General features: G+C 39.2%; 1 protein-coding gene across 5 annotated transcripts in view; it reads left to right on the top strand.

Moving 5' to 3' along the window:
* Positions 1-23,431, top strand: part of LOC111587883 (arf-GAP with coiled-coil, ANK repeat and PH domain-containing protein 3-like) — a 75,786-nt gene that overhangs the window by 41,611 nt on the left and 10,744 nt on the right. For all 5 annotated transcript variants that reach the window (XM_055010931.1, XM_055010930.1, XM_023298009.3 and 2 more), the window contains exons 2-13: positions 855-912; positions 5,529-5,648; positions 6,171-6,224; positions 10,303-10,361; positions 10,727-10,910; positions 11,132-11,176; positions 11,285-11,380; positions 11,609-11,683; positions 14,127-14,138; positions 22,543-22,655; positions 22,994-23,045; positions 23,276-23,376. In XM_055010931.1, the coding sequence (XP_054866906.1) occupies positions 5,550-5,648; positions 6,171-6,224; positions 10,303-10,361; positions 10,727-10,910; positions 11,132-11,176; positions 11,285-11,380; positions 11,609-11,683; positions 14,127-14,138; positions 22,543-22,655; positions 22,994-23,045; positions 23,276-23,376 (890 nt within the window). In that variant the 5' untranslated portion in view covers positions 855-912; positions 5,529-5,549. The remainder of the gene's footprint in view (positions 1-854; positions 913-5,528; positions 5,649-6,170; positions 6,225-10,302; positions 10,362-10,726; positions 10,911-11,131; positions 11,177-11,284; positions 11,381-11,608; positions 11,684-14,126; positions 14,139-22,542; positions 22,656-22,993; positions 23,046-23,275; positions 23,377-23,431) is intronic.

Genomic DNA, 23,431 nt, shown 5'->3' with positions numbered 1-23,431 from the left:
GGCCCACATACAAGATGTTGCCATAACAACTGACTATCAATGTGGTCATGGATGTATTTGTGTGTGTGAGTGTACTTGCACACTAATGGAAGAAGACCCTGAGGGGAAGGATGGTAAAGGCTCCTCACCCCCCAAACCACCTGACACACACCCTGCTGAGGGCCATCAAGCCCCATTATCTTCACTTTTAATGTTCATAAAAATGAAATAAATAAAGCTATATTTAGGAGTTCTAGTTCTGTTATTGCTGCTTACTAAATGCTGAATTGCTGGTACTGAATATGAAGCCTCCTGTGTTGCTGCTGTCTCTTTTAACAGCTCACCTTATGACTGCCGGTCTGTGTCTCTACATGATGTCATTCATTGATTTTACTGCTCAGCTGCGGCCACTAATCTTCCAGAGTGATGCCTTTGTCGATCTAATCATCAGGATTAATGTTGGAGTCCATGAGACTGTGATGTGCGGTGGCTGATTGCACTTTAATGTGTAGCAGGACAAAATACAGATATTGTAAATACAGTACAATATTGTAGAGTACATGACTTTATATATAAAACTTTCTTCTTTCAGTTGTGCTTTCATGACCTCTCGCCATTTATTTTCTCTGTTCTGATTCTTTCAAATGTCACAGACACAATACTTTTCAATGAAATGATTTCTGGTTATTTCTTGTTAGCCACTGTGATATTGTGGCTTACCACTAATCTAAGAATCTCTCCTAAACAAGAGTCTGAATCTTGCTCTGACTGTCACTGTAATGTTTGTCAGCTTAATATGTGGTTGCTCTTCTCAGAAATGGCATTACTGAAAAGCAGATCTGATTTAAGTGTGTGGCTTTGTGTTCTCTCTGCAGGGCTGGTATTGATGATGTGGAGACAGATGTGGTGGAAATTGAAGCAAAGCTAGACAAGGTATGAACCATTCTAATGTTATTTCTGCAGACTGTGCTGCTCGCTGCAAAATCAAATCTGTGAAATGCATGCATCAGTCATAACTGTGTTTTTGACAGGTTTTTTATCAACCATTTTTAGTGAAAAGTAATACATAAACATATGAATGTCACAGAGTACAGACAATATATTGCATTTATTGTTGGAGCACACAATCTTCTGTTTGTCTCTTTTTGTGATTGTTTTTCATTTTTCTGTCTGCTGTACTCTCACTATTATCTAACTAGCAAGGCAATTTAAACCAAGGAAGCACTGCAGGCTTTACTTATTACTATTATTAGTGACACTGCTAGATAACGTACATACAAATGCAGGAGTTGGTACACAGTAAGCACGCTGAGCAAACACTCATTAATGTAACGGAGGCTTGTAACAGCACGGTCTGTTATCTGCGATATCTTTTCCTTTCTAAAAGCAGTACAGCAACAGCGTATCATTAATCGTTTTGTGAGATATGGAATGAAGCAGTTTGACAGTTTAATTCCCTGGAGACACTACATTTTTAAAGATGTATCTGCTCCGAAGTACATTGCACCTGTATTATTTTTTCAAAATGTGTTTTTTTTAAAGCATCTCCAATGACCATAAAGACAAGGTTTATTTATTTGTTGATGCAAATGTTACAGATTCAGAATTATGTAACTACTCTTACTAGTATTGTGTTGAAGATCTGCAACGCTAGTGGAACAATAGGAGGTAAAATGCTTTAAACTGGGTTGAAAACAAATGGGATATTTGAAATAGATGTCTTAGCTGCGTCATTGTTATACCTTATTAGCTATAAAGATGTCTCTGTGTGGAAGATCAGCAGGAATGGATGGGTAACAGTCCCCAGGGGGAGAGCTGAGATCATGCCTCCTCAGATAAACTAATAGACTTGTAAGTCAGACAGACTTTAGAGGAAGAGATATTGTTATTGTGGCTAAGTGGTAACCACACCTTCTTTCTTATTCTCTCTGCAAAATATCTGCTAGTATCCAACTGTTCCATCTTTTGCACCCTGTGAATAATACAGCGCATTAACATCCTTCATTTTGCACAACCCAGTCTCTGAAAATAAAAAATGTAGATGATTGTGATGTTTTCTTGATAACATATCTATCTTGGATTTAAAACTGAGTTTCATTGTTGCAGTCCGTCATGCTAAAAGAAGCTTGCCAAAATCTCAAACAAATGTCCAAACCCTTTCAAAAAAAATTTATAGACTAAAAATATACATGCACATGCACACATCTACGGATTATTCCTGCCACCGACGGATCAGGACCCTCCACTGAGCCTTGAGCCCTATTTAAACACCACTGAAAGATGAAAAGGGTCGAAGGTGAGAGTTTCTCATCAGTGACCCGCTCGATACAGCAGGGGTCCTCCTGGTGCTCTGTTAGGAAGCTCTGAAGCTGCCTGTTCTGATGACAGTGAAGGCCCTTAGAGGAGGATATTTACAAGATTGATGAAAACTGAACTATTCTGACAATTGTGAAAGCATTCAGTGCTCTCCACTAGGCCGGAACTATTTGGGGCAGATACCTAATTTCAATTTTTCTGACAGACGAAGGTCAATGTAAGTTCAATATTCGCTGTATAATAGATTAAAAACGTGATCGAGCAATACCACGTAAGACACTATAAATTATATTTTTGTATAAAATACGGGTATTTGCTTGTTACTCAGTATTCCTCTTTGTGACCCAGCAACTGGAAATACACTATCACTGCTGTGGACCGTTCATAATGAACCAAAATTTTTCAATGACCTTTTCTACACCTCATTGCCCAGCAGAGACTCTCCAACTCTTTCGGTCAATTAACACAACAAGGTCTGTCGTGTGGCACCAGATGTGGCATTTTGGCTCCAAGTGGACCCCTGTTGTTCTTCCAGCCCATTTATTCACCGATCCAGACACATATACTGTGCCTCTAACAGTCGAGCTCAGACCCCCCCAGGCTCAGTACAGCACACGATGAGATCAGATTCCTCCTATCAGCCAATTTGTTGATATATCTGCTCTCAGACCAGCCACGGAGGAGCAGCAGCAGCATCATGCTCCTTGCATTTCCTCTGGATTCATACCAGTGTCTGTCGTGTACACATGATCATTTAAACTGCATGATGCACTTCAGATACCTACATATGGACATACAGAGGGGGCACACTTTACATTTGACTCACACATTTTAAGCCAACAGCAGTGTTCACGCTGTCACACTTTGTGCAGTTATCACCCTCTACAGATTGAAGAATTTGCTGTCAGCCGCCCAGTAATCCGCACTCACATAGTGACAACCTTGGGAACTCCTGCACCAAATGAGATAATTAAAGGTTTACTACACTCTCTCTTCCACACATGTTCTGATTCTGCAGTACACACAGCTGCATTAGTGCCACGGTAATGACAGCGTGCTGCTCTGTAGCTTATCATGTTACCCGTAAAGTGGGCAAGTGTAGCGGTTGCCAGTTCATGTGGTGTTTAAAGGCGTGCATACCATCTCTGCGAACTGTCTGCACCTGGTAGTATACATTTACAGTCATGTGTTTATAATTACGTTTTTGCTCTTGTAAGCCTGCGTCTCAAATCACAACCTAATAAACAATATGTTCTAAGACGGTGCAATCTTGGAAAAAGCATTGCAATATGTAGTTGTTTTGCTACATACATTGCCATGTGACACAACAAAATTACTAAATAGAACGTGTGTATAACTTTTCAACAGCAACATGCAGTCTGTGGCCAAAATACTGCAGCCTGGTCCACTTTTTTAGGGCAGCAGACTTCATGTTCACCACATTTTCTGTTGTTATACAGACCTGACATCTCTCATCGAAGCCTCAGGCAGCCAAAGCTTCTTTCATCATAGTTGCAAATTTTTGCTTTTATGATCATCAGGAAAAAATTCTGTTTGCAAACAGAGATTTTTCAAATGGAAGTCCTCTTTATTAAAGTGGACAGTAAGACTTCAGGCTCTTCTGTCCAACTGGACCACAAGTTGGTTGTAGCTTCAAAATATTCCACTCATGACAGCTCTGTTTCAACATGTGCCCTGCGTTTTTCATACTGCTCTGAGATGACAGCTTGAGAAAAATAGTTGCACAATGGTGTTACACACCATTTCTGAAGCAAATGGACCCTGTAGCTGTATTCATTTGTATCATGGTATTCATGAGGTGAAAAGTTATCACATGAGTGATTTCTCTCTGCCGTTTGGCCTTTCTCATACGTTGTAACACTGGCAAAGACATCTAAAAAAACGTTTTGCTTTGGATGGTGTGGTCAGATCAGATCTGGCTTTGCAGTCATCATACAGAGCTTTGTGGTGCCTATATAAAAGGTCAAACACATCAGTTGTGTTGCTTCATCTAGTGACCACAAATGAAACACTGCCGACAGAGTAACGGTCCTTGGTTAACATCATCCTTTCCATGGTTCGATGCTGGATTTCTGTTTTTTGCAACGAAATCTTCCTCGTCAGTCTTTCTCTCCTGTTCCTTACTCATTTAGTTGTGCACTTGTAAAGCCAACATGTCAACAAACTCTGTCTTGTAAATAATCATCATAAAAGTCAGTGTATGCAAGACCCCTTAAATCACAGTAAATTATATCACAGTCTTCTTTGTAGATTAGTCATGGAAAATGAAGACTGTTTGAGTTTTCTTTTTCCAGAGAGAGAGATGTAAGAGACGTAAGATGTAGCATGATGTGTTTGAGTTCATTTGTTTTACTTTCTATTCCACATGCACCAATTGCAAGTAAATAAATATCTCAATAGATATTAGATGGATTCTATAGAAAGTTAGTACAGACAGATGTGGTGACTGGAGGTCAGCAGGTGATGTTGGATTTTTTAAAAAAAAAAATTTTAGCGTATTGCCTTTATTTGACAGTTACAATAGAGACAGAGAAGATGTTTGGAAACCGAGAGAATGGGAATGACGTTATTTAACCTAGAAATGTTGTTTAGGTAAATTTAGTTTTATTGTCCTGTGTAGTGAAATGTAAGGAAAAAAAATCCATGAAAAAACTGCAAATTAACTAATTAGGAAGCACCGTACACCACAAGGTGCCCTGGTACCCACTTTGAAAACTGCGATTTATTGCAGTGCCATCAAAAATTCTTTCAAAGGAACAAAAATGTGCACTTGTCCATGAAATTATATTTATGCAACCCTGCACCTGTCAATGGTGTGGCAAAAAATGATGATCAGCTGTTTATAATCTCAATTTATTTTAGCTATTTACTATATTGGATGCGTGACGATGAGTGCTTTGCCATATATTTACTGTATGTGTCTTTTAATATAGACTTTTATCTCAATTCTTTAATAATACTCACTTCTCATTTGGATTCCAGACACACCCGCCTCATGCACTGGCCTCAAAACAAAAAGGAGGATTATTCTAAATTTGAGTGTCTTCTCACACTATGCATGTGACTACCAGTTCCTTTAAGCTTTGTTTGATTCACGTCATCACTGCGACTATTATTATCCTCGCATTGCCTTGTGTAAAACATGGGACTCTTTAAATAGACGCTGCTCTTGTTGGGTATTAAAAGTGATGTTTTTTTATGCCCTCGTCTAGCTGGTGAAGCTGTGCAGCGGGATGATTGAGGCCGGCAGGGCCTACGTCAGCGCCAACAAGCTCTTTGTTAATGGCATCAAAGACCTGTCCCAGCAGTGCAAGAAAGAGGAGACGATATCGGTGGGTAGCAGCAAGCATTTCTTCAAAACTGAGCTCAAGTGTGTGTATCCACTGAAGAATGTTTGAGGGTCAGAGTCTCAACAACTGACCACTCATCTATCTTTTCTACGACATTCCAGTGAATCCCCACATGAATAGTAACAGCAAAGCAGTATAAACAGTGCTGTCCAGACACAGAGTTGTGCAGCTGTTGTAAGCATGAGAGAAGTGACCACATGCAGACAGGAGATGTTTATGCTGACAGTTTACATGGCTGCAAGCAGAGACATCTGAAACCTGCTTTATGGTTTTTTTAGGAAAACATTTGGACTGGATTTCCTGTCAGTATGCGTGTCACCACTGGTAGCTTCAGGGTGCAGCAGTTTGACATTATTTTTCCAAAAACAAGAAGTCTCCAAATGGTTACATATAAGCATCGATCTGCAACATATTTTGTGAACAGAAATCTTTTGTGAAAAAGAGATGTAGGTTTATATGGAGACCTGTGCTTACACTGCATGTGTGTGTATATTAACATTGCAGGAATGCCTTGAAAAGTGTGGAGAAAGCCTCCAGGAGATTGTCAACTACCACATGGTAAGACACACACACACACACACACACACACACACACACACACACACACACACACACACACACACACACACACACTGAGCCAGGGGCGAGAGGTCGAGGTAGAGCAGCATTCGGGCACGCCCAGGTTTTCCTGGCATGTTAACATGTTTCAGTCCTCCCCTGGTCTCTGCATTACACACACAAACATACACATATGATCTAACTGTGACATCACTCTGTCATGAATCTGTCCGCACTGGTTGGTGAGTGTCTCTGATTCAAACCACGTGCTCAGCTAGACGCTGTAACTCAAAAACATTCACTTTTATACTAGACAAACCACACACACGTACACAGGTTTTCCCCTAATGACTCCACAGTGATTTCTCCTCATGACTAAGTGTCATGAAAAGAAAATTTCCCACTCTGTGAAACTGCTGGTACAGGTTTGGAGAGCCCAAAGGCAAATTTGCATGTCAGAGCTATTATGACATTTTTAATACCCATAAGTCATCAACATTAACAGTAACATGTAATAGATGCTTTCGGAGAACTGTATTTCAGTCATGACGAGGTGAAACGAGATAGCGTTTGTTCTGAGGTGTTTTTTTATATATGTGTGTGTGTGTGTGTGTGTGTGTGTGTGTGTGTGTGTGTGTGTGTGTGTGTGTGTGTGTGTGTGTGTGTGTGTGTGTGTGTGTGTGAGTGAGCAAAGAAAAATAAATGCAAAGAGAGGGTGGACGCGGCAAAGAGACATAATGATCGAGGCTCTGCATCTTTAAAGGAATAATTCAGGGCACATTTCTGGTCCTTATCTCAGAAATCTGCAAGGTTGTCCCTTAGACAAACCATTTTGGTGGAAGAGCATAATTTTTGTCTCATGACAAATTAAATTCGGCTGAAGCTTTGACATAAAGATCTTTTAGCACTCAGATTCATGTATTTCCTATTCAGTGCTTTGATTTTAAAGCTCAGCAGTTACAATGATCATGATCCTTTTTTTCCTTGTATGTCTGATTGACAAGATTTAACAGTTTACTGCATGATCAACTAGATGAAGGTGTACTTGGGCATTTTAGATGTCTAAATTCATTGTCTATGTGCTTTAGTTTTAGCATGCTGAACACACATTTAATGAGTATCAGTAGTTACAAATACCTGGTGGCATTAGATGAAAACTTACTCGATCGAGATTCAGATTAAAACTGAATGCGAATCCATTTAATATTCAAGTAATTGAAATGGCTGACAGACCATCCATAGAGCTATACTGCAAGGCTTGGCTTGTACAGGTGTATACATTTTTTTTTTTAACAAAACTATGTCTTATGTTGGTATTACTACTCTTAGCAGCAGCTTTTGTCTAACCTTTCCCCTTATGTATTGTGCTTTCACCTTATCAGAGACTCTTATCTTCCCATTTTTGTCCGTTAAAGCTTCCCCTTATTGTAGAATTAATTCTGATTTGCCACTCTGGCTAGTTGTATCAGTATGTGCCACATTATTGCCCTCTACAGTATAACTGAGTTTTATATAAATTTTTTTCAGTTTTCCAGTTTTTTGTAAGGGGAAGTAAATGCCTTTGTGTAAACAAATTCACTTGGTTATACAGCACAGATGAACTCGGCTTATGTAGTTGAAGGGCATTTACAGCAGCTCAGTTTGCTAAGTTGGACACAGACATGAGTAGGTCACAGACACAACATAGAAGCCAGTATCCCATATTCCTCACTAATCTGTCTTGTTCTTTTCCCAGAATTTTCATTCATGTCCCTTCTTATCTGACCTCTTCGCTCCACTAAGTTCAAGCTAGTTTAACCCCGACCTTTTTAAATGAAAGCGCTGCACACTACATAAGATCCATCAGTCACATCCGACTGATGCGATTCTCTTCTCTCTCTTTTTTGAAAAAAGCAGTTGACTATTTTTGTCTTCCTATCCATTATATGTATTGACATGTTTGATGTTTTCTAGCTTTAAGTCTTATCACGTTGCCCACCACATTAAAAAAAAAACCCAGCAGTAAAGCTTTTGGCTGGTTGATGGGCGAACCTGTGTTGGTTTTCATCACCACCTGTTTCTTTTCCTCTGCTTCTCCATCCATCCTCGCTGTCCTCCGGCTCTCTTCCTCCTCCATCGCTTACCCTTCAGCAGAGGTGTCCCAGTCCTCCACTCTAACTCCCAGGAATTACACTAATAGCTTGTCTGGCAGACAGTATGAATGGCGGAGTGGAAGAAGGGGAGGGAAAGACATAGTGAAGGGAAATCTGTCTTTGTTCGACCACCCACTGGTGCCTATTTCTGCACCTTTTCAGCTCTGGAAGACACATAAGTAGGCACTGAAACAGACAAAAGGGTCTCCCAGTAAATCATAGGATGAGCAAATGTGTTTACTTTCAAAAATGCCTAAATGCCGCAAGTCTTAAGAGATTAAAAAGAAAATCTTTTTGGAAGTGAGCTGATTGTTGTGAGCTTGCCATGTACTATATGAAACATTTTCTATACAGTGATGTTTCTCTGGAAAACCAACATTCTTGTTTGCTTTTCTGCAGTTGTATTGTTGAAATAGAGGAGAGACAGCTGATGCAACTTTTTGCGGACCCTAAGGATGTTTAAACTCTGGGATGAGTGTGTTGTGAAATTGAGAGTAGACATCATGTAGGTGTGGTTGGGTCACCGTGAACAAAAGCGAATCTGGACAGAACATTTGGAGTCTTTTCCATGTGTGTCTAATATCTGGGACTAATATAGTTTTGAAGATTTGATTATTTTCTGTCACACACCCCCTGCAAAAATTATTAAATTATTATTAAAGATTAAACCAGTGGGTTTTTTTTAGGCGTGTGTTGTCAATGTGAGTCATATTTCACATCTGAGTTGTCGACAACTCCACCAAACAGTGATTTCTCCCTCTAAACTTCTCACATGGTTTTAATTTCACTAACGGTTTACACGATCCACTGCCTCACCAAACATACATTTTCATCAGATGCTGGTGTGAGGAGTCTAAGATGAAAAGCGGCTTTGTGCTGATAAAGGCACAGTGTTGCAAGAGACATGAATGGATCAATATCAATATCGGTCAATCAATATTACAACATTTGCAAGACATGATTTGTAGAAAGTAACTGCAGGTTTACAGATGTGTATAAAGAAATAAAATGTCTGATGCTTAACTGTCTAATTGATGCCTTCTACAGTGTGGCAACCATTTAAAAAGTCGTTTATAAGCTCTACAGCCAACGAGGGATAGCAGGTGATTCATATTTCAACACTGAGTGCAGCCTGCATTTGTAGAAATTTATGAACTTCCACCTCAAGCAATGCATCTGAGAGCCAAGACCTGATCCAGTTGGAGCATCCGGCTGTGCAGAGGCGTCATGTGGACGGAGGCTTATACGTAGACTAAGCCTGTAATCCTCAATGTGTATGTTTATAAACTAGGGGCCGCTATAGAACGTTTAATCCACAGACTGCCCGTAAGGATTGTTCTATACATTGTTTGTGTTTGTATGTTTATGAAGCGAACACAATCTTATTGGACTTGTGCATTTGTGTGTGCATACAAATGTGTGCACTGAGGCGTTCTTGTCGTCCCTGCAGACAGATAAATCAACAACGCTGCATGTTTCCTTAATATAGACAGACGGTCTGTCCACGAGCAGCCAGTGTGTGTTCATTATATAACAGAAATATAGAAACAGAAGCAAGATCCAATGGTATGATGCACAAGAAATGGAGGAAGAGGAGAGCTGAAGGAAAGCGTAATGGGAGGAAAGGAAGGAAGAGGAGGAGGAATCCCATAGTTAACAGGAAGTGAAATGTGGGATCCTATAGGTCTAAAAGTCTTTTGAAGCAGCAGCTGAGTGTATGCACATGTGCGTTTGTCCTCACCTCTCTTCACTTCCTCTCATCTGCCTGTGGCATCTTCTTATGATGTTAAAGGGTTTGTACTGCCATCTTGTGGTGGGATGCATTAACTGCAGATCTGCAGATTTACTCCAGTTATCACACTTCACAATCAGCTCCTTGACTGCTGTTCACTGTGGCTCATCCAGTATGTTTGTGTTTCCACCTCTCTTGGCTTCTCTGCCCACAGATTTTGTTTGACCAGGCTCAGAGGTCGATCAAACAGCAGCTTCACACCTTCATCAAAGAGTGAGTATCTCATCACAGGTTATGAAGTAGCCTCCTTTGACTGCAAAAAGGAAAGAAGTAATGCATGTTCTAGTTTGTGCAAAGTGATGAAGTCATGCAAATGGACTTTTTTGGACACTCTGTTTATGTTCACAAAAATTTGTTGCATTTCAAGAGCTGTTTTCACATGTTCATTGAGAAATAGCATGTGAGATTTATACTTAGCCTTCTACTGGTCTGTCAGGTATCTATTTTTGTTACCATGTGCAAAAAAATCCCAGTAACAACATGAATCAAGAGTTCTACGACACCTAAGTGCTCTTGAGATTTTGCATAAATGCCGTGATGCCTGTCTCTTTGCCTCCGTTCGTTGTCGCCTCCATCAGGGACGTTCGCAAGTTCAAGGACACCAAGAAGCAGTTTGACCGAGTGCGTGAGGACATGGAGCTGGCCCAGGTGAAGAACGCACAGGCTCCCAGGAACAAAGTGCATGAGGCAGAGGAGGCGACACAGGCCCTCATCCTGAGCCGCAAAGCCTTCCGACACCTGGCCCTGGATTATGTGCTACAGGTGAGACACACACTTACAGGTTATAGTACCAGCGATGTCCAATAGATGGCGCTCACGATCAACACTAAGCTCATCATCCTTGACACTCTTGAATGTAGAGAAAGGAGCAGCTGAGGTGGTGGATTTTACTTTGACTAAACCATGTAAGAAGCCTCCTGTTCATGTCAAATATGGATCCTAAAATGTCGAATTTGCTTTTCCTCTTTGCTGTTTTTTTACAGATTAATGTGCTGCAGGCCAAGAAAAAGTTTGAAATCCTGGATGCAGTGAGTAGCTCAGATTCAACTCCTTTGTCTTTACACCTGACAGCGTGATGTTCTGTGTATGTCTGTCCATGCTGATGCCGTTTGGTTTTCTCCTCATTTCTCCTGCAGATGTTGTCCTTCATGCGAGCCCAGTACACTCTGTTCCAACAAGGCTTTAACATCTTGGACGAGATTGACCCCTATATGAAAAAACTGGCAGCACAAGTGAGAAGAAACAAAGCAAACACAATTACTGCAGTCACTCTGTGGCCTCGTATTAATAACAGCTTATTTGGCAAATAACATACCCATTGGAATAATGAAACTACCCAGATATTCAAGTTGTGATTGTGAATTCACAGAGGATTTGAGGTTTTTTTAATTTCTTCTTTCATCTTGCTTTTGTTCCACTGACTCCTGCTGCTTTGTGCTCTTGTCTTCTGTTGTGTGCAGCTGGATCAGCTGGTCATTGACTCCGCCATGGAGAAGAGGGAGCTGGAGCACAAACATGCCCTCATCCAGCAGAGAGTGAGACAACAACACCAGTCTTACCTATCAGCACTAAATCTGTTTACTTCTCCTTTTCAGAGGAACACTAGCGCAACTTCACCTTCTCTTTCTTCTCTTCCACTTTTTCCTCTCTGCCAGGGAAAGTCATCAGATTAAAAATAAAAAACAGTCACGACAGCTTGTGGAATAATTTCTCGTCATATTCTGCAAATTTGATCAGAATAATTCTCTACTAGTCATTTTGAAGTTACTAAACACATGACATGACAATATTTTTTTAAAACTTTAGTGCCAAACTTCTGTTGTTGTTTCACTGGTGAAAGTGATTACAGTATAAACTAAAAGTGAGAAAGTTTGTGCTACGACAATTTTCGGTCTTTTTTTCCTTTGCTAAATAAATTATGTTCAAGTAAAGCCTTTCATAATCATGCAAGCTCCTTGTACCGCTGCTACACTGCTCAGTTTTTTCTTAAATCCTGATTCTCCTCTGGTTACATTTAAACACTTGTCTTCTATCATATTTACAACTTTGAATCTGAATAGTTGAAAGTCCATGTTTTGTTTTTCATGCTTTTCAGGAAAATGTTATAAAAGTTTTCTTAGAAGTTGCTACACCAGATTTTTCCTTTAACATTTTTCACTCTAAAGTGACAAGCTCCTCCTCTTTCAGTGGAAACACTGAATTTAGAACTGATAATGGCCTTCTCTGGAATCTAAAACAGGTTTTGTGACAACAACAAAAATTTTATCTTACATTGCCATCAATGTTTGGCAAAAAAAAAAAGTTTTCCAAAGAAGCTCTGATTTACTTGTACATGGTCTGTTTTGTGACCTGAGCTGTCATATATTCTGTGTTTCTTAAATCCAGCGAGGTACAGAAAGATCTTACATAATAACAGGAGCAAATTTATCGGTGTTGTATGTGGGTTGTCTTTTCCTCAGGCCTAAACTTAGAGTTTAAAGTCAGAAAGCATTCCCCCACAAAGACAGTCAGATATGTTTATTTTACAGATCACACGGCTGAGCAAGAACAATACTTTAAATCCACCCAACCGTTCAAAAACAGCGGTCACACTCACGTCGGAACATCATCCATCTGTTGCTGGAGGAGATGCCAAAAACACGTCAGTTTTTTTACCCGACTTGGCCGTTGCTTCTGATTGATTTAGTTACTACATGGCAGCATCCTGTCAGACCTGACAAACAACTTTAAGCACTGCCTAATTGCGTTTCAGGAAGCCTTCCTTTTGATGCTGCATGAATTGGATTATTCTGCACTAATAAACAAAGCTTCATGTCTAACCTGCTGTAGTTAAGAGTCAGCTGGATCTTCATTAGAGTTGGAGCAACTTTTTACCAGAGGCCATTTGGGTTTCAAGAACTTTATGAACTAAGCAGGATTGTGGTTGTAACTCAAAAAAATCCATTACTTATTACTTTTTTATATATATAATGTGCAGAAGTGTGGGTAACACATAGAATACTACACTACATCCAGTGAGCATATTACAAAAGAATCTGTAAATATAGTACACAATGTGGGACATAATAAACACACTAATATATTGTTTTCCAAAACAAATAGTAAAATTAGAACTGCACAAACAATGTTCAAAGCAAATAACCAGATAGTCCCTGAGCACATACAACAACTGTTAAGAAGCAACATTGGAAACTGTGAATTAAGAAGAAATTTCAATTTTAAAAGGATATTTGCTCGTAGCACCATGAAGAGTAGATGTCTTTCAGTTTATGGGATAAATTTCTGGAATGAGTACAGCTATAAAATAATTTCTAAAAAGAATGCAAAAAATATTGCTTGAAGAATATAAAAATGTGAAACAGTAAATGTGTTCTTGGAGTTTGTAAAGAGCTATAAAGGTTTGACGCAAACAGGAAAGTGTAAGATATGAGATGTACAAGTCTAACTTCATCCTACTCGTTTTCAGACATAATTTTAGATTTTGGATTTGGTTTGGTTGTTTTTTGTTTTTGTTTTTCATTATGTGTGTTTTATTTTTCTTTTTTAGCCTTTGTGATGCGGTGGCATGTCAGAAATAAATCGCATAAATGAATTACTGCGGCAACTTAACAGCAACATTAATAAAAAAGCCCAAAGAGCACTGCACAGAATCAAGGCAGCACTAGCTGCAGGCGATACTGCTTTAAATTCAAAGGCGTGATTAGTAACTGTGCTGTAATTGTTGCATTTATGAACAGTAATTACAGTGAAACAGATAAATTTAATAACAGTGGTGCTTTACATTGATGTGTTGCCCACAACACTGTCACTAATGACAGTTTGTGAGTCAAGACATTCCACACATTGATTAGTACATGTTTCACACTTAAATATATTTAGTTTCTATCATTAAATGAATGTAATGGTGATCTTTTATTTAAACATCTTCTCTCCCTCTCTTCATTGTCTCCCTACATGGCCACAATCTTCTTCTTCCAGACTCTGATGCAGGTGAGTTCATTTTTGTCTTTCTTTTTGAGCCTTTAATTTATCACCACCCTCTTGGTTGAAAATGAACTGTGCAAAATGTCTTCTTGGTGGAAGTCTAAAATTGTTTGCAGAATGTTGCATTGTATAAACCTTCAGGAGAAACATAGCAGAACTCTGCAGCTTCTGGTCCATAGTTTTGAGTTTCTTTAGGTGGATTAAACTTTCACATGTGGTTCTTGGAGTTTGTTCTCTGAGCTCTACATCACGTTGTCTGCACACAAAGAAGCCACATTTTCTGGTTTGTTAATCCCAAACTTCAGCTTCCATGTGCACATGGGAGAGCATCTCGTACAATGTGTACCAGCAGATGCCCGGGCACCACTCATTGTGTATGCGTGTGCAGTAGCAGTTGTTGTTTAGTAATGTGGAATAGGTTGAATGACTGATGTATGGAGAGCGGTTTTATGGTCACCCCATGTCGTCTGTTCGGAGTCATAGTGCAGACAGTTTGTGGTTTTTTTTGTGTGTGGGGCAATCTGTTTGTCTTTCAGTGCGTGACTGTGTTTATCAGGAAGCAGGAGACAAAACATGTTTGTTTTAATGCTCCTCATGCTTGTGTGGACACGCCAGCACAGCCTGTCTGCACACAACAGTTAGGTGTTTTGATTTGGGTTTTTACCCATGATGATACCTCACGACTGCGACTTCATGTCACTGAAACTGGTGAGTTTCGCTTCAAACGAAAATGCATAAACACAACCCCGAGAAAAATTTCCATTAGGAGACAATCGAGTATAGGATCTTGTATTGTGTCATGTTGCACTTTGTGTCCAGCAAATCTTAGCTGTTCACAAAGACCAACAGCACAACTGACGTGATGCTTTCTTACACCCTGCCGATAATCTGTGTAAGGAACTGTCATCGTACAAATCCTGTTGCTGTATTCTGTCTTCCAGATCTTTTTTCTTCTCCATTTTTTGGATTTCTTTCCAATCACACACTCGTTCTATCATCCTAAATAGCTCTGAAAACGCACAAGCTGTTTCTCAAGCTTCGTCCTTTCTCCGCATCTCTGTCCTTGATGAATACATCTCTTTGAATTTTCCGAAATATCTTATTCTGTGCAGTTCCACTTAAGTTTCATCTGAAAATTCTAATACGGTAGGACGTTTTGTGTCTATTCCTCTGACAAAATGCTGCCTCTGATAAATCCAACAGTGCAGCATACAGTTGAGAGTTGGAATTTGCACTTGTTTGGGTGAAGATTGGTATTTAAGCTTTGTGTGGAATTACTTATGTGCACTTCTTGAAGTTCATGCCGCATACTTGCTCTTATACAACTATAACAGTAGTATAAGATGCAGAGTAAGTAATAGTGCCCATGATAACCCAGATTTCTGTTGAAGTTTATTTTGAGTTGTCAGATAATTCCCTGAGAGCTGTCATCAGCGAGCTTCTGGTGCAGTTCCTTGCGAGTCTAAACTTTACTGGAAGTTATTCCTGACTGTCTTTATTTCAGCCATTGTAAGAATAAGATATGGAAGCAGTTTCTGGACATCTTCTGCTCCGGTCACGTTTTTACTCACTGTAACTTTACACTGGAGTATAAAGTCATAAGGCCATAAATCATACAAAACAGAAAAAAAAATATTCTTTTGAAAAGTTTTACTTACTTAGCACAAAATGGGGTCAAAAATTGTTTTAACACGTGCAACATCTTTTTTCACGTGTCACCAGATGAATGACTATGACTGTACATTCTATCAATATTTTCTACTTACATTGTAATTTGTTGCTGTATTTGTTTCCTATCTGCTCTGTGTAATCAAGCTTGTGGTTCAGCCCAGTTATGCGGAAAACTCCCTGATTTTTTTGTCACGTTGCAGCTGAGTCACTAATGGCTTCACGACTGCACTTTGACCTTGCACAAAGAACCTCAGATTTAAATTTTTTTGTTTGTTTGTTTTTTTATAGAAACTGGTTAAAACAACAAAAAAATGAGGTGAATTTTTAAATGAGACATGTAGAATAAAGCGATTTTGATCAAATTTTGCTATTTTAAGTTTGGTTTGTTTAAGTTTCTTGGGGGAATGAACCTCAAGCACCATAATAAAAGTTAATAATCCAAGTGTTCTTTCTGTTTTAGCAGTTTCTGGTAATGATAATTGGTGTAATTTTTTCTTTAAAGACAGCTTCTCTTCAAACCCGTTGGTGATTTGTGGGGTTTAGAGGGTTAATCCAATAAAATAAGCAGTAGTAAAATGATCTGACCACAGCTGCATCACTTCTTTGATATTCTCCTCTAATGTAGCTCCAACTCCGGTAACCACAGAGCCAGAGAGGTTAATATGTCACCAGTGATTTCAGACATGTAGCGCTGCCTGATGCCAGCTTCTACCCACTTCCTCCTCCATCTACTGTCAGCTCCAGCCAAAGTCAACAGATGGCATTACAACACACAGTAGGAGGGTGAATGTGAAGGCAAGTGACAGAGAGAGAAGACAAAGAGCAGAGCACAAATATAGAGAGAAGAAAAGCTAAAAATGTAGAAAAAAAACTGTAAAAGAAGAGATAAAGTGTCATGTCAGTGATAAGGCATGGAAAACATCAATGCTGTTTCAAGTTACATGGGTGGATATCCCTTTGTCTCCCACTATCTTATTTTGTAGTTGTGTCTAAAAAAAACTTTTCATGATGAAAAGACAAGAAGACACACAAAGGGATCAAAACATAGAGGAGAAAATGTTGCCATGAGGAAATTAGATTTTCTTCCTGATAACTAACATGTTTTTTTTTACAGACTATTCAATTGTTATGCAAATGTAGTGATGGAAGAAGCCATGAGACAGCAGAAATTGTGAATTATACATGTTATACATTCTTTATTAATAGGCCACTAAGTTACTGCAGTAGTCCTCCTCAGGAAAATAAGATCATAAAAGTAGTTTAGTCAGAAGTTATTTTTAGTGAGAAAAGGTACAAGATACGCAAACTAGTCTAATCTCCGTAGAGATGTAAAAACTGTGACAGTTTTGCTGAAGTGGGAATGGTATGAAGGTTAGAAATGCGTCAGAACTGATAAAAACATGCGTGTGTGAGTGAGAATGCCTTCACTTGACTTGACAGTCAAGACATTCTTGTTGCCTTGAAGCCAAAGCAGTAATCTTGCCATCAGCGAGAAACTATTTTAATCATTCCATATCTGATTTGTCAATGTTGTTCCCCCTTCTTGTTTTTTTGTCGCTATCATTACCTCACCCCTGCTTTGTTAGCACGGCTGGCTCCCTTCCCTGTCTTTAAATCACCCCATCTCACCCCACAGATCCTGCTCTCCCTCTTTCTCCTCTTTCTGTTCTTTCACAGCCTCCTTTATGTGTGCAGGACTTCATTGTAGCTCCCAGGGGAACTGTTGTCTCCACTCTCTCCTCCTCCATTGTTTCAGGTTTTTGGCTGTGTAGCATTTTATGTCAGAGTGAGGTAAACAGAAAGAAAGGCTGAAGTGATGTTACTGAACATTTTGCAGGTCAGATATATTTATACGTTTCACTACAGGCTAAATTTGATCACAGAACTTTCTCAGTCTTCTTATTTACAGAGTGGAACATTACTCAGATTGTCCATTAGAATCAGAGCATTTAATGGTTTTGTCCTGAAATATGACCACTATAACTGTAGTGGAAATTCACTGTAGATGTACATTTTGAGTGGAAAAGTCAATGTCACAGTGACTATCTCTTCTGGTGCAGAAAAAGATTTTGTGCACATTAAAGGAAAACCAAGAAACAACAATCCTGACTGGTGTTTACTGATAAGTTGAAACCTCTGCAACAACTGTGGTGCCAGAGATATATACACTACTGTTCAAAAGTTTGGGGTCACTTAGAAATGTCCTTATTTTTTAAAGAAAAGCATTTTTTTTCAAAGAAGATAACATTAAATTAATCAGAAATATAGTCCAGACATTGTTAATGTGATAAATGACTATTCTAGCTGGAAACAGCTGGTTTTTAATGGAATATCTACATAGTGGTACAGAGGAACATTTCCAGTAACCATCACTCCTGTGTTCTAATGCTACATTGTGTTAATTAATGGTGATGAAAGATGATTAGAAAACCCTTGTGCAATTATATTAGCACATGAATAAAAGTGTGAGTTTTCATGGAAAACATGAAATTGTCTGGGTGACCCCAAACTTTTAACAGTAGTGTAAAGACATATTGATAAACAATTTCCACTGTCAAACTTTCATGAGGACAATAATGTCAGCTGTTTCCAAACAGCACACCAACCTGCAAACAAACAGGGCAGCGTTCAACATTACTGTGATCTGAACTCATCAGCCTCATACATAATGTCTTGTAATTCAGTATAGTCCTGCCTGCTTTCTTTTAGGAGCAGCGTTAGACTCCTGTGTTGTCTGTCAGTCGCATGATTTATTGCACTCGATTTGCCAACAGGTGTGTTTGTTATGTCACATCCCCTGAGATGACAGGCTGTATATGCAAATCAGCACATACAGGCTGCTACAGCTCCTCAGAAACTATATCGCATCTCTTTTAATCTCACCACATGCAAAATAGCTTTCAGACATGCACTTCTGTCTGATAATCTGACAGCTCCTGAACGTGTTGGGACAACAGTCTTACCAGGTCTGACCCAGCAATATTTCTTACATCACCTATGGTACAACGTGGCACTAGTCTGAACGGCATGTGATTTCAGGAAGGCTTTTACCACATCTCACCCTTAATATTGGTCCAAAAACATTGCAGAGTGCAACTGACACAGTACACGTGTCAAGTTTCTCATTCATTTTGCTCTACAGTTTCACATCTGTTAATCTACAAACTGCACTGTCCATAAAACAAAACTTAACTGCCATGTCAAACACAGACTCAGACTTTATAAACTGCAGTTAAATCATCTGTTACACAGCTGCTGTCCTCAGGTTGAGTTCTGAGCTGCATCACAGCTTTTATTTTACCGTTGGTAAAGTAGATCATCAACAGTTATGGACAGAACTCTCAATATTTAGGAAATAATGAATAAACTAGAATATTCTATTAGTTTCTGATTCTTTTGTTCAGACATTAGGTGAATGGATAGATGTTATTTACCTCGCTTGACAGTTTTGGCAAACACTCTCGCCTTCCTCAGAAGCGTCTCACTGACAGCGTGATGTGTCAGCCGGCTGACACATCACGCTGTCAGTGAACTGGAAAGAATTGGTAATTTAAAGTGCCATTGATTGTAGAGGAAAGTCTAATTCAGTGAACTCAATATGGCCTGTTCACTGAACAGTTTAATTCCAAGCTGTTTTTGAGTCTAAACATTAGTTTCAAGAGTGTAATTCTAATTTATTGATTTAAATTAAACTTTTATTATTAAACTTTTTTTAATGCAAACATTGTTTTGATTGTGTTTACAAAATAATATTGGCTCAGCCTAATATTTTATGCAATTTAAGGATTTTTGACTAATTGGCATTTATCATCAACTGAGTTGCAGTACATAGATTAAACTAGACTACATATCAATACAAATATAAATGGGTAACTGTGGATGATTTTTAGAGCATTTGCACTATAGATAACTTCTGAATACACATATATGCATTGGATATAGATAAATATGGATAAATGAAGACAACATATCTGAGAACACACACACATGTAGATGATGTTTCCACTGCAAATAGATAAGTTTTTCAGGATTTCAAGTTCTTACAAACTTGTGCTTATGCCACCAATTATGAAATACCTTGGTAATTTAAAGTACAATTGATTATAGAGGAAAGACTAATTCAGTTAACTCAATAAAATTTGTTAGCTGAGCATCATTTCATTAGAAGTTACTAGAACTCAAATAGGCTGAGGCACATAATTGTTGTAGAGTCGAAGTGAACACATAATGATATATACCTTCAGCATTTGAAAATATATATAGACGGCACTTTCCACTACTGATTTTTCAGGATTTCAAGTTATTCAAAATGAAAAAACTTGTATTTATGCTACCTATTATGCAGTCATTTAAAGTACAACCTATTGTAAAGACTAATGTGGTGAACTCAATATAGTTTATTGGTTGAACATAATTTAAGTAGAAGTTAGAACTCTGATATAAACGTCTGCATTATTTGTTGTTGCAGTTGTTGAGCCTAAATATTTGTTTCTGTAGCTGTGATGGTATGTCTGAGGAAAAGGAATGTTAATGGAAAAACAGGATGCCCTCACTTTACTACACTGTCAAGCCCAGCAATGTTACGTGTCTCCTGTCTGAAAGGGTCCTGAACGCAGCATGTGAAGTGGTGAGTTTGGGTCCAGGCTGTGCTGCGGCCTCCTGCTGCTGCGGGATTCCTGCGGGGTCCTGGCTGATTTAAGGTGGGAAGAGGGGGCTCCGGCCTGGTGCTCGGGGAGCAATAATATCAGCTTGATTAAGCAGGAACAGTTTTGAGAGCCGCAGACAGATGGAAAGCTGAGTCCCCCAGAATAAAGCCCCTCTCCGGGGTTAGAGGGGAGCCTTAAATCGCGACGCGGGGCGGGGACGAGGTGCGAAGCCGTAAAACGATCCGTTTGATCCGCTGAGGTCACCGGAGCACGAGCGCTCCGTGACAGCTGTATGCTAATGGCAGGGGCTCGCGCCGCATCCACGCGAGGGGCCGGTCAGTGCGCAGGTGCGGCACGAGCGTGGGACATTCTCTCATCTGACCTCGCGTGAGATGCGCGTCTTTCCTCCCGGTGTCTATGGGATATTAGGAAGCACTGGTTAATTTATTTGTTTATTTATTAATTATCAAGTTATTTGTTTAGTTGTTGTCGTATAAGAAAATGCTGCTGGATGCCAGTTTGGTAAAGATGAAGATATTTGGCAGGCTGGACTATAACCTGGTGAGGCGACTGATTTGTGTGTTTTTTTTTTAAATGCGGTCAGTGTTCGTGAATGTTTTTTTTTTTTTTTTAAATTGGTATCACTCATATGACTTTAATGACATGGATGAACATTGGAGCTAAGAGACTCCATCATGAAAGTGAGCAGTTCATGTATCAGAATCCAACAGTTTTGTGTCTCCATATAGGTAGATGCTGCTCTGTTTAATTCTTAGTATGTTTCTCCACAAACTCGATGAAAGTTAGTGTATCCGTTGGTATGTTTGTGGTGCCTTTGTGTATCCTCTGTGTGTGGCCTTTAGATCTATTACAAATACCTACAGGTTGGAATACCTCAGCGGCCGGCAGGAGGGAGATACTCTGTGTTTTATCCCAGTTTGTTCTTTCTTTATTTATTTCTTTACACTTAACACTTGCTGTTTCTTTCTGACCTCCTGTCAAAGAGAAAAATCTTAGATATCAATGCAAATACACATCAAGAAAAAATTAAATCACATTCCATAGCTTTCTAAACTAAAGGGAAATTCCATTTCAGTGGAATGTTTCTAAGTATGTTTACTAGATTTTTAGTCTTGGCTGATCTATGGAGGAAATCATAAAGTGCATTTTTGGACGACTAGGATAAACACAATTGAATAGAATTGCTATTCCACCATGTTTTTTTCATCTTGTGGACTGATAATTTTCACTTAAAAAAAACACAGGTGCTGCTCAAGATTGATAGTTTATTAGAATTCCCAAAAAACAATATGAGGTGAATTGGTGATGTTTCCTCTGAGATGATTTATGATAAGGACTCAGTGTTTTTAGTAAAATGAAAAGGCCACAAAAATACACAGTAGCACCAGTGTGCTATTATGCAGTCAAAAGAAGGTGTGTGTGTGTGTGTGTGTGTGTGTGTGTGTGTGCGCGCAGTCATTTGCTGGTGTCTGCAGCTCACCATATGTTCAATATTACATTATCACAAACCAAAGACCTCGGTAACAATAGTGAAACCTAACCTCAGCCTCGGCTAATGTTTTGCACTACGTTGGGCAGGTGGCATCTGACTTTGAAGAATTCTTTCAGCAAGACAGATAAGATTATAGAGAAAAGTTTTAGCTGACAGTTTTAGGAAGCCCTGACGTGATCTTTCTCTGCAAACTAATTGCATTGTGGTGAGAAATCACACACATGCTCACTTCAGCAGCAGCTGTGTGCCGTCACAGCTACTGTATGCGTTGCTGATAAGCCCTTATCTCCCTTTGTTATGTTTAAGTGGACGTTGCTTTCATTGCTCTACAGTATATTCTGACGTAATGTTTATGCAGTAGATTAATTCAGTCTGTAGTCCATCGTAGTCTTGTGACAAATCATGGCACTATTTGTTGTTTATAGACTTAGATGATGCTGGTTGTTGCACTAGTGTTGTTTTTAATGGAGTCTGGCCTTAAGAGTGGCTTTATCGGTTTATTGGCCACTCACTCAAAATATGATCCCACCATGGAAAGAAAGCTATGTCCTAGCTATGAATTCCTTTGTTCTCTCTGCAGGATTTTTCCTATGATGACCCCAAGTTGGAATTCAACGTGGATGCACCCAATGGTGTGGTCATGGAGGGCTACCTCTTCAAGAGGGCCAGCAATGCTTTTAAGACCTGGAACAGGTAAAGTGAAAGTGAAAGCAGAGCAGAGGTCAATGCACAGTTCTGCAATCACACATACATATGCATAATATATTAATGTAACAATAAAAATGAAATGTTAGTTTGTTAATTCAGATTTAATGAGAATATTTTTATGTTCCAAATGACAGAATCCTTAATTAGTTAATTTCAAAACTTTTGGTTGCCCATGAGCTTCTTGAATTTTCTGTACAATGACTGTAGAAGGTGAAGAATGTCTACCACTGGCCCCAGCAGAGCTAACTTTGGCTTATAGACATTCCACTGAACATGCTTCTCCCCAGATAATGCTTTAATCTCATACCTTGTGTCCCCTCCAGGCGATGGTTTTCTATACAGAACAGCCAGCTGGTTTACCAAAAGAAACTCAAGGTACATTTTACAATTATACAACAGTTATTTACAACTGTAGTTAAATTAAGTTTAATTAAGTTTAAAGGTCTTGATCCAATCTAGTTATTCAGAATTTGCATATTGGCAGAGAAGAGTGGGGGTGTGCACTGGCTTGGCTTGTCTTGGCAGCTGTGAGCACACTAACCTAATGTGTGCTGTTTATAGTAATGAGTCAGACTTCTTGCATCTCTCCTTACTTCTGACAACAGGATTCTTTGACAGTGGTGGTTGAGGATCTGAGATTGTGCTCTGTCAAACCATGTGAAGATAATGAAAGAAGGTTTTGCTTTGAGGTGGTTTCGCCCACTAAGTAAGTGTGTTTGTCCTACCAAAATAAAAGGCTTCATTTTAAGTGGATCTTCTAG

This window comes from Amphiprion ocellaris, chromosome 5, assembly GCF_022539595.1.
Source record: "Amphiprion ocellaris isolate individual 3 ecotype Okinawa chromosome 5, ASM2253959v1, whole genome shotgun sequence".
Lineage (NCBI taxonomy): Eukaryota > Metazoa > Chordata > Actinopteri > Pomacentridae > Amphiprion > Amphiprion ocellaris.
The sequence above is the reverse complement of the archived record's forward strand: the minus strand, read 5'-3'. Positions and strand labels throughout refer to the sequence as shown.